The 23,110-nt window shown below is 41.3% G+C and overlaps 1 protein-coding gene and 1 long non-coding RNA gene across 2 annotated transcripts in view; both read left to right on the plus strand.

Moving 5' to 3' along the window:
- The first annotated feature begins 1,964 nt into the window (after nucleotides 1–1,964).
- Nucleotides 1,965–23,110, plus strand: part of LOC125776629 (uncharacterized) — a 231,048-nt gene continuing 209,902 nt past the window's right edge. Inside the window, exon 1 of the mRNA XM_049450069.1 lies at nucleotides 1,965–4,023. Coding sequence (XP_049306026.1) covers nucleotides 2,061–3,398 — 1,338 coding nt within the window. The 5' untranslated portion in view covers nucleotides 1,965–2,060 and the 3' untranslated portion in view covers nucleotides 3,399–4,023. The remainder of the gene's footprint in view (nucleotides 4,024–23,110) is intronic.
- LOC125776784 (uncharacterized) lies at nucleotides 5,707–16,415 on the plus strand. Its single transcript, XR_007421948.1, has 3 exons — nucleotides 5,707–6,666; nucleotides 6,732–7,203; nucleotides 16,011–16,415. It is a non-coding gene; the product is annotated as an uncharacterized LOC125776784 (long non-coding RNA).

The following is a 23,110-nucleotide window of genomic DNA, read 5'->3' on the forward strand; positions in this document are numbered from 1 at the left end:
TGAGTCTAGTCGCTCAACTCTGCCTTCCCATATATTGCTCGAATAGCAATAAAGGCAAGCAGCAATAACGCAGCTGCAGTCTCGCGAGTAAACAAAAAAAAAATACAAAAATTAAAACAAGTGAAGTGAGTGACACCAAAAATTAGAGAAAAGTGAAGTGAGCGACGGCTAGATCATTAAACAGCTAAGTCAAGCAGCAAAGGCGAAGACCCAAAGACCAAGCAGCAAAGGGAGAGCAGCAGAGGCAATCAGCAAAGGCAAAGCAGCACAGGCCAAGCAGAAAAGTGAAGTGAGCGACAGGAAGAAAGCCAAACAGCGAAGTGAGAGAGCAAAGGCAAAGCAGCACAGAGAAACAGCACAGCAGCAAAGGAAGAGCAGCAAAGGCAAGGCAGCACAGCAGCCATCCCAACAAACAAAAGAGTGTAGTGGTGAAATCGAAATAGTTCGAAAATAACCCAGTGCACAAAGTGAAAGTGAATAGTGGACATAAATCTAATAAGTGCTTTTGAATTTTATCTGTATTTGAATTTGCATTTAAATAAAGCAATTAAGCACACATCAATTTTGTTTGTGTATGTACATAGTCAAAGACTAAGCGTGCAAGTGCATTGAGACGATCACCCAGCAAACACTTTCAAATTAAATTTGGGATTGCACTAAATTTGCAAGTGCAAGTACAAGTGCATTGGGCCGATTACCCAACAAGCACATAGTAATTAAATTCGGAAAAATACTTTCAGAAATAGTTTACCAAATTTATTAATTTTTTTTTGCCTTCGAAAATTCACGTTTTATAAAGAAACAACGCACTGCCTATCATCAACTAATTTCTAGTTTGTCCGTGATTGGTTCCATAAGTTTTGAACTTTGCAACATATTTGCAAATATTTTTTAAATTTTAATTTCAAGTTTTTGATCCGATTTTGTGCAACATTTTTGCAGTTCCGGTTCAATTTTTGAAAACAATGGAATCAATTAGAGCCTTTACCACAGCTGCAGACGCTCTACTGGAGTTTGAGGAGTCGTTTACTCCAACAGCAAACAATTAAAGTGCCTACTCTCTTGAAGTTCAACAAGCTGAACTGAAATCTCTGTGGGCAGAGGTAAAGTCAGAATACAAGTTGTGTTTGCCAAAAGTGGATCCTTCTGACACAAGCTCAATTGACGACCTCAAACTTAAATATACAAGCTGTTACCACGCTTATGTGTGTTGCGCGGCCTTGATGGGCGAACACATGCACAACCTCACGGTGTTCAACCATAGCCCTACTTCCAATTCAACGGTGATTCAACCTGAACGGTTACAACAAACTGTAGAACCCGTGAGGTATTCTATCAACCTACCGCCATGTGATACCGAAATATTTCATGGCGATGTTTTACAATGGCCCTCATTTGGGGATTTATTTGCCGCTATATATAGGAATAACCAGGGGCTATCTCCGGTAGAATTATTCCATTTGAATCAAAAAACGCGAGGTGAGGCAAAAGCTATCGTTTCCAAAGCGCCACTGACGAATGACGGATTCGCATTGGCTTGGAATAATTTGCTGAGTAGATATGAAAACAAGCGAGTGCTTGTCAATAAACAATTGAATTTATTATTCAAGCTTCCGCACATCTCTACAGAATCTGAGACCGAACTCAGAAATTTACAGCGGGAGATTAATAGCTGCATTTCAGCTTTACAATTACATGGTATCAATACAGATAGCTGGGATGCCATATTTACGTACTTGTGTTCTATCCGACTACCGGACTATACACTGTCGCTTTGGGAAGAATCTCTGGATTCGGATTCAGAGATCCCAAAATGGGTTGAGTTATACAAGTTTCTAACCAAACGGGTTAAAACGCTTGAGAGAGTATCAAACCTCAAAGGCGAGTTGAGTACTCAACCCAATATTAAGTCGGCTGATGGTGAAGGTCGGATACCGACCTTGCAATCAAGGATTGGATCCAAGCCCATCAATTCCCATCACGCCAAGACAAACAATATCAAATGTAAACTGTGCTCATCTCAATCACACATTTTGAAAACTTGTCAAAGATTCATTGAGATGCAGCCTAACGCACGGTTAAATGCTGTAATAAAACTCCATGTCTGCCTAAACTGTTTATCGGACTCACATGAAGTCAAAAATTGTAAAAGTCTGTGTAATTGTTCCAAATGTAAACTGAGACATCACTCTCTGATTCACCGGGATCAGAGTGAGGGAATAGCTCAGATATCTGACAGCACAGACACTGCTGAGATTTCCACTAAATCTTATGTGGCCTCTATTAAGGCCAATGTTTCAAATGTGCCTACCAGTCGAAGCATGCTCTTAGGTACAGCCATTGTGACCATATGTCACAACGAGAGCACCTTCACTGCCAGAGCCCTAATTGATTCAGGATCTGAAGCAACCTTCGTAAGCAACAGTTTTCAGAAACGCTTAAATCTGACAAGCAAAAAGGTCAGCGCGCGAGTTTCAGGATTGAATAACACCGTATCAGGACGAGTTCAATCGGTATGCTCGATCACAATTGGCTCGCCCCGTAACAAAAGTTTAAGACTAGAAGCGGAAGCGTTGGTACTACCAAAATTGACTGGACTACTTCCATCCAGATCAATAAAGCCTTCAATTGTCAAAAGGTTACCTAATATCCCCTTAGCGGATAATAATTTCCATACGAGTCAAAAGGTTGACTTGTTGATTGGAGCGGATCTTTACCCTAAAACCATACTAAACGGGGTAAAATCGAAAATCTTCGGATCCCTCGTTGCACAACGTACGGTGTTCGGTTGGGTTTTAACAGGTTCCGTTCCCTCCGAAGAAACAAAAATAAATGGCAAAGGTGACAGACAAAATTCAACAATAACACAAAATCATTTTTGTAGAGTAAATAATACTAATTTTATATTTACACAACAGAAACAACATCAACAGAAGCATCAGCTACAACGGGATCAAGGTAACGATGATGGCGAAACAAATGATGCGCCCGGCTCATCGAATCACACCGATACGCATGGTAGCGTCGGTGTGCCGACACTGCCTGCAGCAGCGCTATCTCTGTCAGCAACATCCGTAGGCAGCACACCGCCGAGCAGCGCTGAAGCGACAAATACCAACAATTTCGCTTATTACACGGGCGCCGCTGAAACGGTGGCAGCAACGGCTGTCACAGCTGCAACGCACCGACATGCTGACGCAGCAACGCCACCACTACCACCCCAATCACAATCTTTGCCGCCATCATCAGCTGTGGCGGCCTCAGCAGCAACAGCGCACTATCCACCATCACATCAGCAACACTATGCCACGAGCAACACAGTGGCGCCACTGTCGGATGCCTTTCACCACCAGCAGATGCAGCTACAGCTACAACAACAATACGAGCAGCGTTATTAACTGCAAACAGCCTATTATCACCAGCAACAGCAGACGCCGCCGTCGCATCCGCAGTAAGAAGACCAATCAGCAACGTATGTGACGTCACAACAGCCGTCTACACAATACTCTTACCAACATGCGGCGGCCACAACAACAACAGTATATCAACATGCAGCGCGCAGCAACAGACAAGCAATGCAGTCGACAGCCACACACCACACAACGAACACATCACAAGCTGCAGCAACAACAACACAGCAGCAGCAACCTGCAGTAATGGCGCACGCGTTGATATACGCCACACAGCAACAACAACAACCGTGTCAACGGACGTCATCAGTCACGCAAAGCTCTGACCAACGAAGCCTCTCCCGCATACCACATGCCCAAGATCGAGCCAGACTCGAGTCGTCTCGCCGACTTCGGCATGCTGGTAACTTCTTTTCGGATTGGCGGCATGGCAACGATCGACTGAGACTCGATTCGTCTCAGCGACATTGTCCGGACTGAACCAGACTCGATTCGCCACCCCATCCAAAGCGAAAGTCTGGACGAGACGCTCGACGTCAAGCAGATGCACGCCGTATCATCAAGGATAGGCAAGCAGCACTACGGACGTTTACTCCCGGCTCATGTTGCCCGGGTTACAACCAGCGGCAATGGGCCAACTCATCGCCCAAAATACGTCGCTGGGATATATCATATCCGGCGTCATCTAACATCGGCACAATAAAGTGCACTGGCTGTAAACGCCTCTCACATTCACCACCTACGCAGGATGGAGTTAGACTCGAGTCGTCTCGCCGACCTCGGAAGGTGGTGACTTCTATGCAAATTGGCGGCATGGCAATGACCGACTGGGGTTCGATTCATCTCAGCGGCTTTTCCCGGACCGAACCACACTCGATTCGTCTCGTCGGCCACCCCATCTGCAAAGAAGACATGGAAGAGGAAGTGCAGGAGCCAGTTAGTTAAGTTAGTTTTAAGTAATTTATTGTAAACTGCATTTGCAGTAATACTGCAAGGCGGGGAGAATGTTGACGCCGCCCCCGCCCAATATCTTTTGCCACGTCTGTATCGGCAGATCAGTCTTTTCTTTTTCTCTTTTTCGAAGTTTTAATTCGCGCGACTAAACACTAACTAAATAGTTGCGCGCTATCTCCTTTTGCGACATCCTAGCGATACAGACGTGGTAAGTGAGGTTCCAAATTTTATAATTAAATTATATATATTATATGAAACCTTTTGTTTTATTTAAAATTTCTGTGGAATAATTGCGCCAACCGTTTCCCCACGGCCAACCACATCATTGGAACGAGCGAGCACCGTGCTCCACCACCCGAATTATCACATACATTTTAAATAGTTGATTTTTTGAACTTTAAATGCAAATATCTCAAAAACCATAAGTCAGCGGCAACTATATGTATATATATTCTTGATCTGGAGGACCTCCTATATCCGTACATACCCATTTTAACCCCGAAGTCCGGGGATGCTATTCTGAATCGCAGCCCTGCTGTAAATTCGTGTACCAATCAACCATTCGAATGCATTGCATTTCACAATAAAGCTCACCCAAATCTAACAAATCGAATTATTGCATGGTATTCGTAGGATCCACGATTTTTTAATAACGCCATTTACTGCATCTTTAAGTTTTTCTTATTGAACTAGCCTCTGCATAAAGTTTAAAAAGTATATCAAATATATTTAACACTTCTTCTTCCAATAATTTATTTTTTCTTATTCTGAAAAGATTCTAGTATTGATTAATAAAATTTTGTAAATTTACCTGACGCTCTTAAAACCATTTACGATGTAATGGCGGCAATCTTTAATGGATACATTGTCAATATGTGCATCGCATTTTTACACATTAAACAATTTTCATATGTATATATTGGAAATAATCATTCGAAATAGCAATTTAGTTTTCCAGTCATGTTAAAGGTTTGCGCTCCTTTTTCATACATGTTAGCGTTACGTAATCTTTACTGTCAGGCTCCTTACCGAAAATATACGACAAATTGTGCGGAGTGTTTTAAGGTCTTACTAAACATTAAACGTGGAGATATCGAAAATTGCAGTCTACAAAATGTCATATTTTATTCACTGCAAATCTCGCCTTCACCAAATACTAGATATCGGTGCAGTGGATGGATGTTAATAAGGGAGTACAGCATCTACCCCAAGTTTTTTTTTCTCAAAATGAACTTAGTGATTTCATGCGGAGAGATTAAGCAAATTGCTAAAGTGTTGGATGTAGAAAGTTATTGTTTTACCCGCCAGTACGCTGTACTAGTACAGAAGTACCGAATTCGCTACTTATCGGTAAACACCAGTACTTCCACCATAATCTACTTCGCTTGCTTTTGAGAGGCGAATTTAACAAGGAGATGTCCTAAGAGAGAGTCTATCGTCACCCTCTGCATTACCTGTAAGTACCTACGTCGCTACTCAAACGTAACCACCCATTTCGATAATCCCAAATCGCTATAAAATTCGCTAGTAGTTCTGATTTATAAAAACACGCATCTTTCTATTAATTTTAATCATTTCATTTAAATTTTATTTGTTTGAAAAGGCACAAAGTTGAAATTTTAAGTCGAATTGACTATTATGTCTTGTCTTTCGACAAGCAAGCCCTTTTAAAAATGCGTTTTTTTGCAACTGCATTGCTTTACGCAGTTTTTCGTCTGCAGTACCATTCCCATCATTTAACGGAATTGAGTCTAAATAAGAAAAAAAACTTACTAAGTGCCAATTTTTTTGTATAAAACAAGAAATATAATACCCAGTAGTGCGTTATAAAAGTTTTGAAGGGATTTTAAGGACGTTTTGCCCTGCACTCCATCGACATTGAATGCCATTGCTATTTCATCGCTCAAAATATTTCTTAAATTTTTCAAAACGCCGGTAGGTTGCAGCAGCGATCTCATAGCTTTAACCTGTGAAAAAATAAAATACTATGAAGCATGTTCAATAGCGTGTCCCTTATTTTTCAAATTAATTTGTTTTTTACGTACTTGTGATAATTTTTTCGAAGATTTTTCTTGCAGTTTATAAAAACCACAACCTCACTTTTTCCAAGGCACCTCAAATTTCTTAGAAACAAAATGAAAAAAATGGAATCTACACTAGTGCACGCATATGCACAAGGAAATAATTATATTGCGTTTGTATTTATCTTAGGTACAATTTTAAACACTTTACAAAATGAGTGTCGGCTGAGGATTCCGACTTAGGATGAAACTGGATATATAAAAATGTTGGAAAACTGGAGGTTTAAAGATGTTCGCACACGCGCAACTCCGACTGGATATATATATAAATGTTGCAAAACTGGAGGTTTAAAGATGTTCGCACACGCGCAACTCCGACTGAATATATATAAAATGTTGGAAAACTGAGGATGGCACACACGCCGTTTAAAGATGTTCGCACACGCGTAACTCCGATTGGATATATATTTATAAATGTTGGAAAACTGAGGTTTGGCATACACGCCGTTTAAAGATGTTCGCACACGCGTAACTCCGACTGGATATATATTTATAAATGTTGGAAAACTGAGGTTTGGCATACACGCCGTTTAAAGATGTTCGCACACGCGTAACTCCGACTGGATATATATTTATAAATGTTGGAAAACTGAGGTTTGGCACACACGCCGTTTAAAGATGTTCGCACACGCGTAACTCCGACTGGATATATATTTATAAATGTTGGAAAACTGAGGTTTGGCACACACGCCGTTTAAAGATGTTCGCACACGCGTAACTCCGACTGGATATATATTTATAAATGTTGGAAAACTGAGGTTTGGCACACACGCCGTTTAAAGATGTTCGCACACGCGCAACTCCGACTTTGACTGGATGTCGAGGATGATGAAACGTTATTAAAAAATATGGCGCGCCCACGCGTACTTGTTGCTGCGGAGAATGAAAAAAAGCGAAGTGAGTTGCAGTTGTCCTTTTGGTCCCCTTTTCTTTGCGCTTGTGTGTGGAATCAGCTGGTGTGTGGTGTGGAATGTAAGTTTTGCTGGTTTGTGACGTGGGTGTGATGAAGGTGCGTGTCAGTGTTGCGTGTGTGGATGCCCGGGGGAGGATGCTCATTTGTACATCCTGGCCCCCCTAGGCGAGTATTCAGCCTAGTAACCTCTGAAGTTGTTGCAGTGTTGCAACAACGTTGCTGAGACCTGTCCTGCGACGAGCCTGCGGCCTAGGATGGCGCCTCCGATGCGAGGTGGTATGATGATGACGGCGCCAGGCGCGGGACTCTTCCGACGGGAAGGCTTGCCTTCGCGGTTGCGGTCGCGGGAGTCGTCGGCTGGCAGTACTGCCGCGAGGGGGATGACGACGCTCAACGTCGGGTCCAGCATTGCGGTGGAACATGGTGTGATGGTGACCCATACACACCTGGCACTGATACCCGGTGGTGCATTCGCGCGTTAGATGGGTAGGCGCCAGACAGTTTAAGCAATGCCCGTGGGCCTGGGCGACCTGCTGGCGTTGCTGAGGCGTCATCCCCTTGAATATACCGCAATGTGGCAATCGATGTCGGCGGCGACATAGCGCGCACTGAAGTGGTGCTGGTTCCGGAGACCGGGCTTGCGTGTCTCTACGCGGAGCTGTCGGAAGCTCTCGGTGGGCTGCGGGAACTATGGTTGTTCGCGGCGCTGCTACAGGGGTAGCTTTAGGGCGCGGAACAGTCACGGCCGAACGTACAGAGGGCGTTGGAGTATTGGGCATCTCGGCTTCCATATCGACCTGTCAAGAAATAGGATTTTTTTTTAATTATCATATATATATGTGTATATATCATATAGCCGGTGGTGGCACGTAATGTGGCAGGATTGAGTCGTCGTACGGATCGACATAGTGGGTGCGTTTACTATTATATATACATATACATACAAATTTTTTTTTTTCTTTATTTCTTTGTTTATTGGTTGCGGTTACGTTTGGATTTTATCTGCGGTTGGCAAAAAGCATAATTTAACGAGCGGTCTAGTTAGCGTTCCCGATTGTGTACGGAGATCGACTACGCGAATATGACCGTCGGAGCCGTGGTAGAGCTTCTCTATGCGGCCAAGCCGCCATTCGGTAGGGGGGAGACAATCGTCATTGATTAAGACACAATCTCCAAGCTTAGGCGCATTTTCGGTGATTTTCCATCGGTACCTTCTGTGGAGGTCCTTTAAATAATCATCTTTCCATCGTCGACTGAAGTCGTGATGGAGAATCTTAATTCTTTCCCAACGGTTTAATAAGGAAAGCGACTCCATGCCTGGCTCAGGTGTGGCCAGAATGGGCGCTCCTTTAAGAAAATGCCCTGGCGTGAGGGCAGTAAAATCTGAGGGGTCTTGCGAGAGTGCAGCGAGAGGCCGTGAGTTAAGAACGGCTTCAATTCTAGTTAAGAGTGTCGTGAACTCTTCATAATTGAATTTATAGTTGCCAGCTAGCTTCTTGAAATGAGATTTGAAGCTTTTTACAGCTGACTCCCATAAGCCGCCCATGTGAGGGGCGCTTGGGGGGATAAACTGCCAATTGATACCTTGGGGAGCGTATTTTTGGACAATTTCCGGTGAGACTTGTCTGGTGAAGTCCACAAACTGTTTTTCGGTAGCTCTTTGCGCTCCGATAAATGTTTTACCATTATCGCTCATGATCTTTGATGGAAAACCTCGTCGTCCGACGAAACGAGCAAAAGCCGCAAGAAAAGCCTCCGTCGTCAGATTCGTACATAGCTCAAGGTGTACTGCTTTTGTCGTGAAACAGACAAAAACAGCCACATAGCCTTTCATGAGGGTAGGAGACCTTAGCATGGATGCCTTTATCATAAAAGGCCCAGCAAAATCTACACCTGTAGTGGTGAAAGGCAGAGCAAAATTGCAGCGTTCAGGTGGAAGTGCTGCCATAATCTGCGATCGCATTTTCTGCTTATGCATAGTGCAGATTTTGCACATGAAAATGCATTTCTTTATTTGGGGCTTCAGTCGGGGTATGTACAGCTCTTGGCGGACCATATGTTGCATGAGGCGATGTTCGGCGTGGAGCATTAGTATGTGGATATATCTAATAAATAAAGTGGCAAACGGACACCTCTCTGGTATGATTATAGGGTGGCGTTCATTGTACGTTAGGCTTGAATTAGCAAGCCGACCATTCGCACGAAGTAAACCCTTCGTATCTAGAAATGGGTTTAGGACTAAGAGTGAGCTCTTTTTATCGATAGGTTTCGATTCTCTTAGTAATTCTATATCGCGGCTGAAATAGCGCGTTTGGGTTGATGCGATAAGAGCGACCTTTGCTTTTTGTAAGTCTTGGTGCGTCAATTTATCGCAATGGAGATAAGTTGCTCCTTTAACTTTAAGTTTAAGCCGCTCTAAAAACTTGAGCATATAGGCAACTACCCGGAGGGCTCGGGGGAACGATGAAAATCGTTCAAGGATGTCAATGTCATCCAGTGTTGCATGATAAGTGTCCATTTTACGACTTTCTGGGGCGAGTACGTTGCGCATGGGCGATTGTGGCCAAGAATCGGGAGATTCTGTTAACCATTGGGGGCCATTCCACCAGAGGGTAGAGGTGGCGAGATGCAGAGGTTTGCATCCTCTTGTACCTAGATCAGCAGGATTGTCGGCACTGGCTACGTGACGCCAAGTGACTGATCCTACTAGGTCAAGTATTTCAGACGTTCGGTTAGAAATATAAGTTTTCCACGCATGTGGTGGTTTTCCTAACCAGGCTAGAACTATCTCGGAATCGGACCATAAATATAGTCTGTATTTCGCCATTTGTAAGTGGGTCTGCACCATTGAAGCTAGCTTTGCTAGTAGCAGAGCGCCACAGAGTTCAAGTCGTGGAAGACTTAGCGTTTTTAGAGGCGCAACTTTTGCTTTTGCCGCTAATAAGTGGCTTGTAGTTGCGACATCGGTTTGTGTACGCACATATATAGTGGCACAATATGCCTTTTCAGAGGCGTCGCAGAAGCCGTGTAGTTCCACGTTGTATTCGGGGGAATAGTTGACCCACCGTGGAATTTGTATCTTTGAGATGTCGTTCAAGTTATTAGCGAACTGGGACCATCTTTCTAACCGAATAGGTTTCACTTGTTCGTCCCAGTCGGTTCCGTCTAGCCATAATTCTTGGATCAAGATTTTCGCTTGTATCATAATTGGCGAAAGCCATCCTGCGGGGTCAAAAAGTTTTGCCACCGAGGAGAGAATTTGGCGTTTTGTAATGGCGGATAATGCGGATATGGACTCAGTCGTGTATGAAAACTGGTCCGATATCGCATTCCATTGGATGCCCAGTGTTTTTGTTGTACTATCCTTTTCAAATATAAGGAAATTAGTATCCAACAAATGGTCTTTAGGAATATTTTTTAAAATATTTGGGTGATTGGCAGTAATCTTTTTTAAAGGAAACCCTGCGGTATTGAGGGCATGTATTACCTGTGATAAGGTCTCGTATGCTTGTGGAAGACTGTGGCTTCCAGACAGGATATCGTCTACATACGTTTGCGTTTTTAAGACTTGTGTTGCCAGTGGAAATTCTGGCTTTGTGTCTTCTGCCAGTTCGTGTAGTGTACGAATGGCAAGATAAGGGGCACAGTTTACGCCAAAGGTAACGGTTTTCAATTTAAAGTCGCGTAGCGGACTATTGGCGGATTTTCGGAAAATAATCCGCTGAAAATCTTGATCATCTTTATGAACCAGTATTTGTCGATACATCTTTTCGACATCCCCATTGAACACGTATTTTTATATACGCCAGTTCAATATGAGGAGCATTAAATCTGGTTGGAGTGTGGGTCCCGTAAATAGAATATCATTTAGGGAATTACCTGAGCTCGTGGATCGTGATGCATTGAAGACCACTCGAACTTTTGTTGTTTTCTTCTCAGGCTTTACTACTGCATGATGTGGCAAGTAGAAAGAGTAATATTTGCCTTTTATGATTTTTTCACATGGGCTTATTTCCTCCATGTGATCTAAATGAAGGTATTCTTCCACGACACCATCATAAACTTGTTTAAGCTCACCTTTTTTAAGTAGGCTTTTCTCCATACTTAGAAACTGCTGTATTGCAGAGGTGCGAGAGTGACCTAAGGCGAGTGTGTCTGGAAAATGTTGTTTTATTGGTAGTCGTACGACATACCGACCATTAGCTGATCGAGTAGTTGTGGCTTTGTAAAAGTCTTCACAATACTGATCTTCTGGTGTTGAAATTGGAACGGGGGGGAGTTCTTCTACCTCCCAAAACTTTTTCAATTGTGTATTGAGGTACTCGTTGGAGATTTCCTCAACTTGAGTTGTCATGGCTGTGACTGGTTCCGCAACTAGCCCACTTAGGACCCATCCGAAAATGGTATTTTGCGCCAGTAGTGTTTTCGAAATTTTTTCAACACCTTCTAGTATAATTTGCGATATGAGATCGCTGCCTAATAGAAGGTCTATTTGAGCGGGGGTGTTGCAGTTGGGATCTGCTAGAGTGAGATGTGAAATCTTATCCCACTGCTTGCTATTTATTTGATAGCTTGGCAGCATGTTAGTTAGTTGCGGTAAGACAATAGCATTTGCTTGAATGCGCTTATCCGCTTGGGGGGAAATTAGGGTAATGGGGCATATTTTATGTGAGTTTTGTACTACTCGTCCGCCCATTCCCGTAATTTCATAGTTGGCATGTTTTGTTGGCAGTTTTAGCCTATTTTGTGCCCTAGACGCTATGAATGATCGTTGCGATCCTTGGTCTATTAGGGCTCTTAGTTTGAACAGTTCTCCTCGATGTTCGATGGAGACAACTGCTGTGGGTAGTAGTACTCTACTATGATTTTCGCTGTGTAGCGTTTGAGTTTTTAATGCCTTTGAACAACATGGTGTCTCTTGGCAATTTTCTTGAGGTTTTGTTTCGGGAGTTGCTGTTGCAACTAAACCCGTGGCTTTTTTTGAAAAAGCGCTGCTATGAGATGAGTTGGGAAAGTTATTGAGATGTAACATAGAGCGATGCCTTTTGTGGCAATATACGCAATTAAATTTGCTTTCGCAAGTATTAAGATTGTGTGAGTGGGACAAGCAGTTTGTACAGAGTCTTTTTGACCTGACAAAGTTGTTCCTTTCAGTGACATTCATTTTTTTAAATTTTTCGCAAGCTTTTAACTTATGCCCTCCAGAACATAGTTCGCATGACGTGAATTTACTTTGTTCAGATGTGAACGATTGTGCTTTGAAAAAGCTTCTGTTTAAATTATTGTTGCTTCCGGCTTGGGGTCTATTGAAGCTTCGATTTAAGTCTTGTTGAACGTTTTTAGTTCTGACTACTTTTTTGTCTACCCTTTCCGCAATTTCGTATTGGGTAGTTAAGAAATCTTTCATCTGCTGCCACGTTGGGCATTTTCTTCTTGATGAGAGCGATTGCTCCCACAAAAGTAATGATTTTTCTGGCAAGGCGGCGGTACATATGTTTACCAGAATAGGATCCCAATTGTGAGTGGGAATGTTTTGTGTCGATAGAACCGACAAACAGTTGGAAACAGTGGATTCTAGTTTCATGAACTCTTCACTGGTTTCTCTTTGAATTTTAGGCAAGTTCATAAGTATCGTCACTTGCTTGTCAACTAATATTCTCTCATTTTCATATCTTTGTCTTAAAGCTTCCCAAGCTAAATTAAAATTGTCGTCATTCAATGCGAACTGCTTGACTATTACGCCTGCTTGACCTTTAGTTTTGTATCGGAGGTGATACAATTTTTGCGCTTGTGACAATTTGGGATGGTTTATGTACACGGCTGTAAACATGTCCCGGAAGGACGGCCATTGTTCATAACCTCCATGAAATATTTCCGTATCACACGCTGGCACTTTGAGATGAATGCCTGAACTTGCCTCTTGGGCTTGCAATTGTGGTAACTCTACTCTACTGTGGGGAGTAGGTGCAATTGCCTTCATAAGCTTTAATTGATCTGATATCATTGCTTTTGTGTCTTCATAGCGGTCTAAGCAGTTTTCGTATTTGGCGTAAGCCGAGGATTTGAAATTTTCAGGTAGATCTGAATCATCAGTTTCTACTATTGCGTCGTATGCAGCTTGGAGGCGTGTCCAAAAATTGTCAATAGATTTATTTTTAATTTCTAGTACCGATTCAGAGTTGTCCTGAATCGGTGAAGATGCAAATCGAGTGCAGTATTTAATTAAGCTATCACTCTCAGAAATGAATTTAATATACGAAATGTCTTTCCCCCTTTTTTGCTTTGTAACACCTTGCTTTGAGCGTGTAGCTTCTGCAGGTGTACATGGACTTTTGTCATCATTAACCATTTTGGGAATTTTTAAGAATTCTGCTTTTGATTCTTTTGAATCTGTGTCCATTCAGAAAATTGTATTTAATAAAATATATAAGTATATTTTATTATAATTGAAATTTGTGTCACCGAATACTCTTTTTAATAAATAAGAGTTAATATTGCCGAAATATTGGATTATTAAAATATGTAGTATGTTACCGAACGCTCTTTTCAAAAAATAAGAGCTTTTATTTCCGCAAAAGAATACAATAATGCGTGTATCGATTGTATTTATATCGTTTGTCGAAATTTTTTCTTTTTATTTATTTTCGAAATATTATTATTTATTTTTGTTTTTTTTTTGGATTTATTCGTATGCCCTTGTATCAGTGCGCACTGAAACTGGGTCAATATCCTTTGTACATACTTGTGGATTTTATGTGCATATAGTATGCGTTAAATAAAATATGTGCAATTATGCTTGTTCTTGTGTGACAAGGAACAAGATAAATGCTAGAAATCGCCAAAATTGGACTTTCAATATATGTGTGTATGTATGTACAAAGGTATGTAATTAGATTGCAATATTTAATTTCTGAACCAAAATTCTTTTGATTTTCCGCACCCAAATATATTTTCCCAATATCTCTTGATTATTTGTATCCTATTTTTATAGGTATACGCATGTGAGAATATAAGGCAATATCGAAATATTTCGCGATTGTGTACTCGCGTTCAGAAATATGCGCAAAAGCGCTAATGTATAATATATATGTATGTATATGTATATATGGTACGTATGTATATATATCAATTTTAGTTATATAATGTATATAATCCGCTTGAGGATATGTATATATGTATGTTTGTACTTATTCCCTTTTATGCTGTATTCTTCTTGCGATTTTTGCTTACTTTTTGGAAGCAATTCCTCTCACAGCTTAATAAGCTGAAGAGGTATTGTTCGTATAATTGGCAAGTGTCCCTCTCACAGTTAATGAGCTGGAGCGGTATTGCCAGAATAATTTGAAAATAAATTGAAAATATTGAATTTTTTCTCTGTGGGAATTGTGTGTATTGTATACACGAAGGTAAGTGTAAAAAGCAAGGAATAATTATTGTTTAGTTAAATATATTTAAATATATATATATATATATATATATACTGTGGATACATATATACATATATATTATGTACCGTATTGGATTCTACCGGTACATAAATTTACCGCCGATTTAGAAATTTTTCCAAACCGTTTTTATAAAACGGGTTTAATTTCTAGCGGTTCTATTAAATTGACCGTTTGCGCAACGCTACATACATATATACATATAATAAATAGAATCAAAAGTGAAATGGATACACTCACCCTGATTTTCCTCAGGGACTTTGGGAATTTATTTTGGTTTAACCGTGGTGCGTTTCCTGGCTTGTCTCGATGGGAATTCCTTCCAACGCCGGCGTTCCGCTTGCTGTGTTGATGGTTCTTTTTTTTTTTTTTTCCACTTTTGTTTTATTTGTATTTTGTTGTTATTTATTTGTTTGTTATAATTTCGCGCCCGAATTTTATTTAGTTTTAGTTTGCACCCACTTTGGTTGACTTTTATTAATATTATTTATTAATTAGGGTATCACACAATTTTGTGCACTTTTACTTTTAGATTTAGTATGTATGTATATATTATTTCACTGCACTTGTGCACCCTTTTTTTTTTCTTGGTTCTTTCACCACACTTTTTGTTTTCTCATATGTAGATTGGTGTGAATTCACCATTTAAATTTCACTTTCATATGTAAAACTTTTTGTTGTTGTTTTACATATATGTATATGCATATATATATAGATATGTATATATATATTGTACCGTTTCACCAAAGTGCCGTTCGTTTTGGCTCGAAGGACCATATAAAAACCACAACCTCACTTTTTCCAAGGCACCTCAAATTTCTTAGAAACAAAATGAAAAAAATGGAATCTACACTAGTGCACGCATATGCACAAGGAAATAATTATATTGCGTTTGTATTTATCTTAGGTACAATTTTAAACACTTTACAAAATGAGTGTCGGCTGAGGATTCCGACTTAGGATGAAACTGGATATATAAAAATGTTGGAAAACTGGAGGTTTAAAGATGTTCGCACACGCGCAACTCCGACTGGATATATATATAAATGTTGCAAAACTGGAGGTTTAAAGATGTTCGCACACGCGCAACTCCGACTGAATATATATAAAATGTTGGAAAACTGAGGATGGCACACACGCCGTTTAAAGATGTTCGCACACGCGTAACTCCGATTGGATATATATTTATAAATGTTGGAAAACTGAGGTTTGGCATACACGCCGTTTAAAGATGTTCGCACACGCGTAACTCCGACTGGATATATATTTATAAATGTTGGAAAACTGAGGTTTGGCATACACGCCGTTTAAAGATGTTCGCACACGCGTAACTCCGACTGGATATATATTTATAAATGTTGGAAAACTGAGGTTTGGCACACACGCCGTTTAAAGATGTTCGCACACGCGTAACTCCGACTGGATATATATTTATAAATGTTGGAAAACTGAGGTTTGGCAAAAAAATTATTCGAAAAATAAGGGACGCGCTAAATATCAATAAAACTTAATAATATTTATAAAACTTACATAAGTGTTTTTGTTTTCGCTGTTGAGCTGGTCATTTAAACTGATTAGCTGCTCTTCGTTCTTTAAGGAGAATTTGGACTGGATAGGCAGCTCCTCTGCACGTTGTTGCAAAAGTTGATTAAGGACAACTTTTTGATCGGCCAGTGCTTCAATTGCTATTTGCAGTTGACCTTAAATAATTTTCAAAATTTATATAATTTTATATTTTTAAATTGTTGGTCAGCAATAGTATCCTTACCACGAACCACCTTAATTTCCTGTTGCATGGCATCTGAAAACATAAGATTTTAAATAGATATGTAGGTATAACACATGGATCAGTTTTCCGTAAATTATTTTTACCTTTCATATCGTCGATCTTTTTCTCGAGCTGATCAATAACGATAGTGCAACTGCAATTGTTGTCTATTGGATTTAAATTTATTTTAATGATTCAACGATCTCTTACTTTGTTTGTCAAAGGCAACGCGTTTAATTTTTTTTGGAGGAGTATCAGGCATTTTGAAAGCTTATTATTTTCTTATTTTTCATAGTTTTAAACATTTTTCATATATAGTTTTGACTATAATAAAAAGGTAAAAACAAAAGTAACTAAACATTAATTAAAGTAATGCAACATCGGCAGTATCAATAAATCGTCTCGATAAGGCACCCCAACAGCTTTGCATTCAAGGTCTAAAAATGAAAACGACTCTTCCGCTTCTGATGGCTTCCTGTCAACTAAATATATTCCCAAAGTTGTTAAATTAATAGGTTCTTCAAAAAAGGATCTAAGATTTTTTAATCTGCGACCTATTAGTGTGCCTTCTACACCTGGTGTAAACGATCGGATGAGTACGGGCGTATTGTTTTTCACGTAACAGTAATTGTCAGGTCCTTTTGTACTTAACATGCAGCTTTGAAAATATTTTTTTCCCAACAGTTCTGGTTTATTTTTATTTAAAGGAGCAACGAATTCATCTTCCATAATTTTTCTGTGTATTTGTTCGAGAATTTTCGTTGGTTTTCGGATATGTCGTTTGAGTGTTTGCAAATAATTTTCGAAAGCATACGCAGAGCCCGCGATTGGATCCCCAACCTGCGCGACCGTCTCCTTTAAGTGCAATAAACTGTGTACGTTGTATGACGCACTATTTTCGCCAAAGATAATTGGAAAGTTCTCAACAAATAAATTTAACATCAGTTGGGAAGTTTCCAAATTTGCGTTGCGAAGTTTTGGACAACAGAGCATTCTGTATGAGCAATGTAAAAGCAAAAACTCGTAGTATATGTCGTCATGTACCTCATTTCTTAGAGCAACAAGCCCAGTGTACAACAAAAATTGCCTAAACTCAGTGGATTTCCAATGTAGCAATTCTTCTAACGATCTGGGCTTGCGCGCAAAGTCATTTGGAACATGTTTTCGCATTGCTATTAATTTTTCGGATATGTTTTCTTTGTTTGCTTTCGTTATTTTGACAGACACTTTGTTATTTACTAATCTAGTTAGGAATTTTCTCATGACTCCCAATTCGACAAGATGCATGCAGTCCAAAGGAACCTGTGTAACCATGGATACCCCAAGTTTTTCAAAAGCTGACTTCTCATATAAATATTGACCTTCATGGTGAGTTGGGTATTTTCTAGGTGAAAAATCTTCATTTGTAATTAGCCGACCCAATTTGGTGCTATAGGTTAAAACGCAATCAATTTTTTTGGCTACCTGATCACATTTTGAACATCCATGAGCCGATGTGTGCCCAGGGAATCCACTTACAAATGCTCTTGCTGGAGCATCACAAACTATTGACCCGTTTTGAACCTGCAAGTTCCTGCCAGTCACCTCACATCCACTTTCCTTTAACATCGCAAATTCTGAGGTAAAACTGCTTAAAAATTCTGCAGAGTTATTTGGCTTGCTTTTGCCCAAAAATACACCTATAAGAAATACAAACATATTTCCTTAATTAGTTAGCCTACCTAAAATTGGCCACAATTGCGACTTAGAACTTTTAAATAGGGGAAGTCCGTCAATATTAATATCAATCACTAACGGACCGGAAAGCTGAATAACTTTGGATATTTTTTGAAGCTGTTGATTTTATCCTATATGGAGATATAATCCGCCCGCGAGTTGCACTATATCTGGCGTTGAATTAGATATAAACTTATAAAATGGACTTATCCTTAAACGTTCCTCTCTCAAAATTTTAATTAAATGTATTGCACAATTCCACTTTGGCTTATATCTTAAATACCACTCTTTAAGTTTGTCATTTAAGTTTAAGCCCGTGGGATTTTCAACAAAGTCAGTGTCAACGTTTTCTACGTCCATGTCTGTGTCTCCTTCTACCTCCACTTCTTGTATTTTAGCAATTTTACGCACTTCACTTTCTTCCTGTTTCTTGTATTCATTTTCACCGAGCGCACATTTTTCTTTGAATTTCTCTCTTTAATTTTTTTTCAACCTTCGAAAATGCCTTTTACTTATCATTTTTATCTTTTTACCTTTATTTTATCAATATTATTTATATTTTATTATGTAAAGATACTCCTCACTTCCACTTTCCAAATTTGAAACGCTTGGCAAACACGTGGCGAATGAAATCAAGTGACAAAAGAATATAAAAGAAATGTCATTGCTTCGTATACGCACGAAGCTTTGTTAAGCATCGTTTTTCTGTATCTGTGTTTTTCTTAAATGTAAAGACACCCAGTGCTGCATTACTACGTGCTAGCGAGTAAGTACTTACCAGAAAGTACCGAAATCGCTAGTAAAAAGGAGGCTATCGCCACTTCGCATACTGGTGGGTAGTGACATCACACTACTAACACAGAGGCGAAATTTTGTGAGTGACTATGTTTGTTACTTCTTCAGGACTAAACAACTGGAGCGATTTTAATTAAAATTGGTAATGAAGTTAGCACATACACACATAGGCTACGTTTTACAGCGAAAAATATCTTACTCCCATGGGAAAATTTATGAAACTGAAATCGCGGATAATGTATGGGGAACTTTTATAAATTTTTCAAATAAAACACGATACTTAAAATGACAGCGAAATCCTACGCACTCTCTTCGACAATATTGAAGAGTACAGTAAGTATATTTCGAATTTCAATTCCTATGTACACTCTTCGACAATATTGAAGAGTGGAGTAGGTATGTTTCGATTTCAATATACTCGTAAACCTACTAGTCGTCAATCGTGAAGTCTTGGTCTACTCGTTTATCGTTACACGAAACGCACTCAACAATGACCTATTTTGCTGTGAACCTCTCAAATGAGCGAGCGTATGTGTTTTACAGAGGCAAACCTGCGAGACCGAGTTGCAACACCTCCTATTACCACACTCTCCGCATTTTTCCGTCTGTGCCAAAAAAACGAGTTTGTTCAGACGTTATTCTATGTTATATCGCCAAGGTCTTACATGCGGAATGTGTCATGAAAAGAATGGAAACATTGAGTGCAGGGGACACCCATCGACGGTTGGCCTGGTGTGAAAGCCTAAGATACCTTGAGTAGTATTTTTACCGTACATATAACACAATTTTATTAAGACGCCATGTTGTGGCGGTGAGGGACTACGTTGAGAGAGCTCTTTGCGGTTATTTTATCAGAAGATAGCACTAGTTTACAAAGATAACACTAGCCCGATGACATAATATTTAAAAAAGCATTGAAACTTATTGAAGGTAAAATTTTTCTTCTTCTTTATTGGCGTAGACACCGCTTACGCGATTATAGCCGAGCTAACAACCGCGCGCTAGCTTTTTCTTGTTTTCTCTACGTAGCGCTAATTGGATATTCCAAGCGAGACCAGGTCCTTCTCCACTTGTTCCTTCCAACGGAGTGGAGGTCTTCCTCTTCCTCTGCTTCCCCCGGCGCGTACTGCGTCGAATACTTTCAGAGCTGGGGTGTTTTCGTCCATCCGGACAACATAACCTAGCCAACGTAGCCGCTGTCTTTTAATTCGCTGCACCATGTTAATGTCGTCATATATCTCGTACAGCTCATCGTTCCATCGAATGCGATATTCGCCGTGGCCAACGCGCAAAGGACCATAAATCTTTCGCAGAACTTTTCTCTCGAAAACTCGCAACGTCGACTCATCGGTTGTTGTCATCGTCCAAGCCTCTGCACCATATAGCAGGACGGGAATTATGAGCGACTTATAGAGTTTGGTTTTTGTTCGTCGAGAGAGGACTTTACTTTTCAATTGCCTACTCAGTCCGAAGTAGCACCTGTTGGCAAGAGTAATCCTGCGTTGGATTTCCAGGCTGACATTGTTGGTGGTGTTTACGCTGGTTCCAAGATAGACGATAATTATCTACAACTTCAAAGTTATGACTGTCAACAGTGACGTGAGAGCCAAGTCGCGAGTGCGACGACTGTTTGTTTGCTGACAGGAGATATTTCGTCTTGCCCTCGTTCACTGCCAGACTCATTTGCGTTGCTTCCTTGTTCAATCTGGAGAAAGCAGAACTAACGGCGCGGGTGTTGAGACCGATGATATCAATATCATCGGCATACGCCAGCAGCTGTACACTCTTATAAAAGATTGTACTTGCTCGATTAAGTTCTGCAGCTCGAACTATTTTCTCCAGCAGCAGATTGAAAAAGTCGCACGATAGGGAGTCGCCTTGTCTGAAACCTCGTTTGGTATTGAACGGCTCGGAGAGGTTCTTCCCGATCCTGACGGAGCTTTTGGTCCCGCTCAACGTCAGTTTACACAGCCGTATCAGTTTTGTGGGGATACCAAATTCAGACATAGCGGCATAAAGGCAGCTCTTTTCCGTGCTGTCGAAAGCAGCTTTGAAATCGACAAAGAGGTGGTGTGTGTCGATTCTCCTTTCACGGGTCTTTTCCAAGATTTGGCGATAGAACATTGTACGCGATGTTGAGGGGGCTTATCCCACGGTAGTTGGCGCAGATTGTGGGGTCTCCTTTTTTATGGATTGGGCATAGCACACTTAAATTCCAATCGTTGGGCATGCTTTCATCCGACCATATTTTGCAAAGAAGCTGATGCATGCTCCTTATCAGTTCTTCGCGCCGTGTTTGAATAGCTCGGCCGGCAATCTGTCGGCCCCTGCCGCTTTGTTGTTCTGCAGGCGAGCAACTGCTATTCGCACTTCTTCATGGCCGGGTAATGGAACGTCTGCTCCATCGTCATCGATTGGGGAATCGGGTTCGCCTTCTCCTGGTGTTATGTGTTCACTGCCATTCAGCAGGCTGGAGAAGTGTTCCCTCCATAATCTAAGTATGCTCTGGCCATCCGTGGCTAGATCACCTTTGGGGGTTCTACAGGAGTATGCTCCGGTCTTGAAATCTTCTGTAAGCCGCCGCATTTTTTCATAGAATTTTAGAGCATTACCCCTGTCGGCCAGCTTATCAAGCTGTTCGTACTCACGCATTTCGGCCTCTTTCTTCTTCTGTCTGCAAATGCGTCTCGCTTCCCTCTTCAACTCTCGGTATCTATTCCATCCCGCACGTGTTGTGGTCGATCGTAACGTTGCGAGGTAGGCAGCCTGTTTTCTCTCCGCTGCGACACGGCACTCGTCGTCGTACCAGCTGTTCTTTTGCACTTTCCGAAAACCAATGGTTTCGGTTGCAGCTGTACGTAAGGAGTTTGAAATGCCGTCCCACAGTTCCCTTATACCGAGTTGTTGACGAGTGCTCTCAGAGAGCAGGAGTGCAAGCCGAGTAGAGAATCGTTCGGCTGTATGTTGTGATTGCAGCTTCTCGACGTCGAACCTTCCTTGTGTTTGTTGGCGTCCGTTTTTTGCTACACAGAGGCGGGTGAGAATTTTGGCTGCAACAATATAGTGGTCCGAGTCGATGTTAGGACCTCGGAACGCACGCACATCTAAAACACTGGAGACGTGTCTTCCGTCTATCACAACATGATCGATCTGGTTGGTGGCTTTTCGATCCGGAGACAGCCAGGTAGCTTGATGTATTTTCTTGTGCTGGAAACTAGTACTACAGATAACCATATTTCCGGCCCCGGCGAAGTCGATCAGCCTCGACCCATTTGGGGATGTTTCGTCGTGGAGGCTGAATTTACCGACCGTAATGCCAAAGATTTCTTCTTTGCCCACCCTGGCGTTAAAGTCGCCAAGCACGATTTTCACATCGTGGCGGGGGCATCTCTCATAAGTGCGCTCCAAGCACTCATAAAAGGCATCTTTGGTCACATCGTCCTTCTCTTCCGTCGGGGCGTGGGCGCAAATCAACGATATGTTGAAGAACCTCGCTTTGATGCGGATTGTGGCTAGACGTTCATTCTCCGGAGTGAATGATAGTACTCGGCGACGGAGTCTCTCTCCCACCACGAATCCCACACCAAACTTGCGCTCCTTTATATGGCCACTGTAGCAAATGTCACAAGGACCTACTCGTCTCTGTCCTTGTCCCGTCCATCGCATTTCTTGGACGGCGGTGATGTCAGCCTTTATCTTTAAGAGGATATCTACCAGCTGGGCAGCGGCACCTTCCCAATTAAGGGACCGGACATTCCAGGTGCATGCCCTCAAATCGTAGTCCTTATTTCGTTTGCCATGGTCGTCATCAAAAGGGGGGTCTCTCATCCGAGGTTGTTTGTTGTTTTTCATTGGGGGCGTTTTTTACGTGGCGGGTCCCAAACCCAGCGCACAACCCTATGCAGGGGATGTTTCGCCTTCTCACTTTAGCTCGCCTTCAAACGGATGTTCTTAGGCTACCCAGAGGATACTTGGTCAAAGACCGGAAGTCGTGAGCTGCTTGAGTCATATGTAAAAGAATCGTTTCT

Source organism: Bactrocera dorsalis, chromosome 2 (genome assembly GCF_023373825.1).
Source record: "Bactrocera dorsalis isolate Fly_Bdor chromosome 2, ASM2337382v1, whole genome shotgun sequence".
In the NCBI taxonomy this organism is placed as follows: Eukaryota; Metazoa; Arthropoda; class Insecta; order Diptera; family Tephritidae; genus Bactrocera; species Bactrocera dorsalis.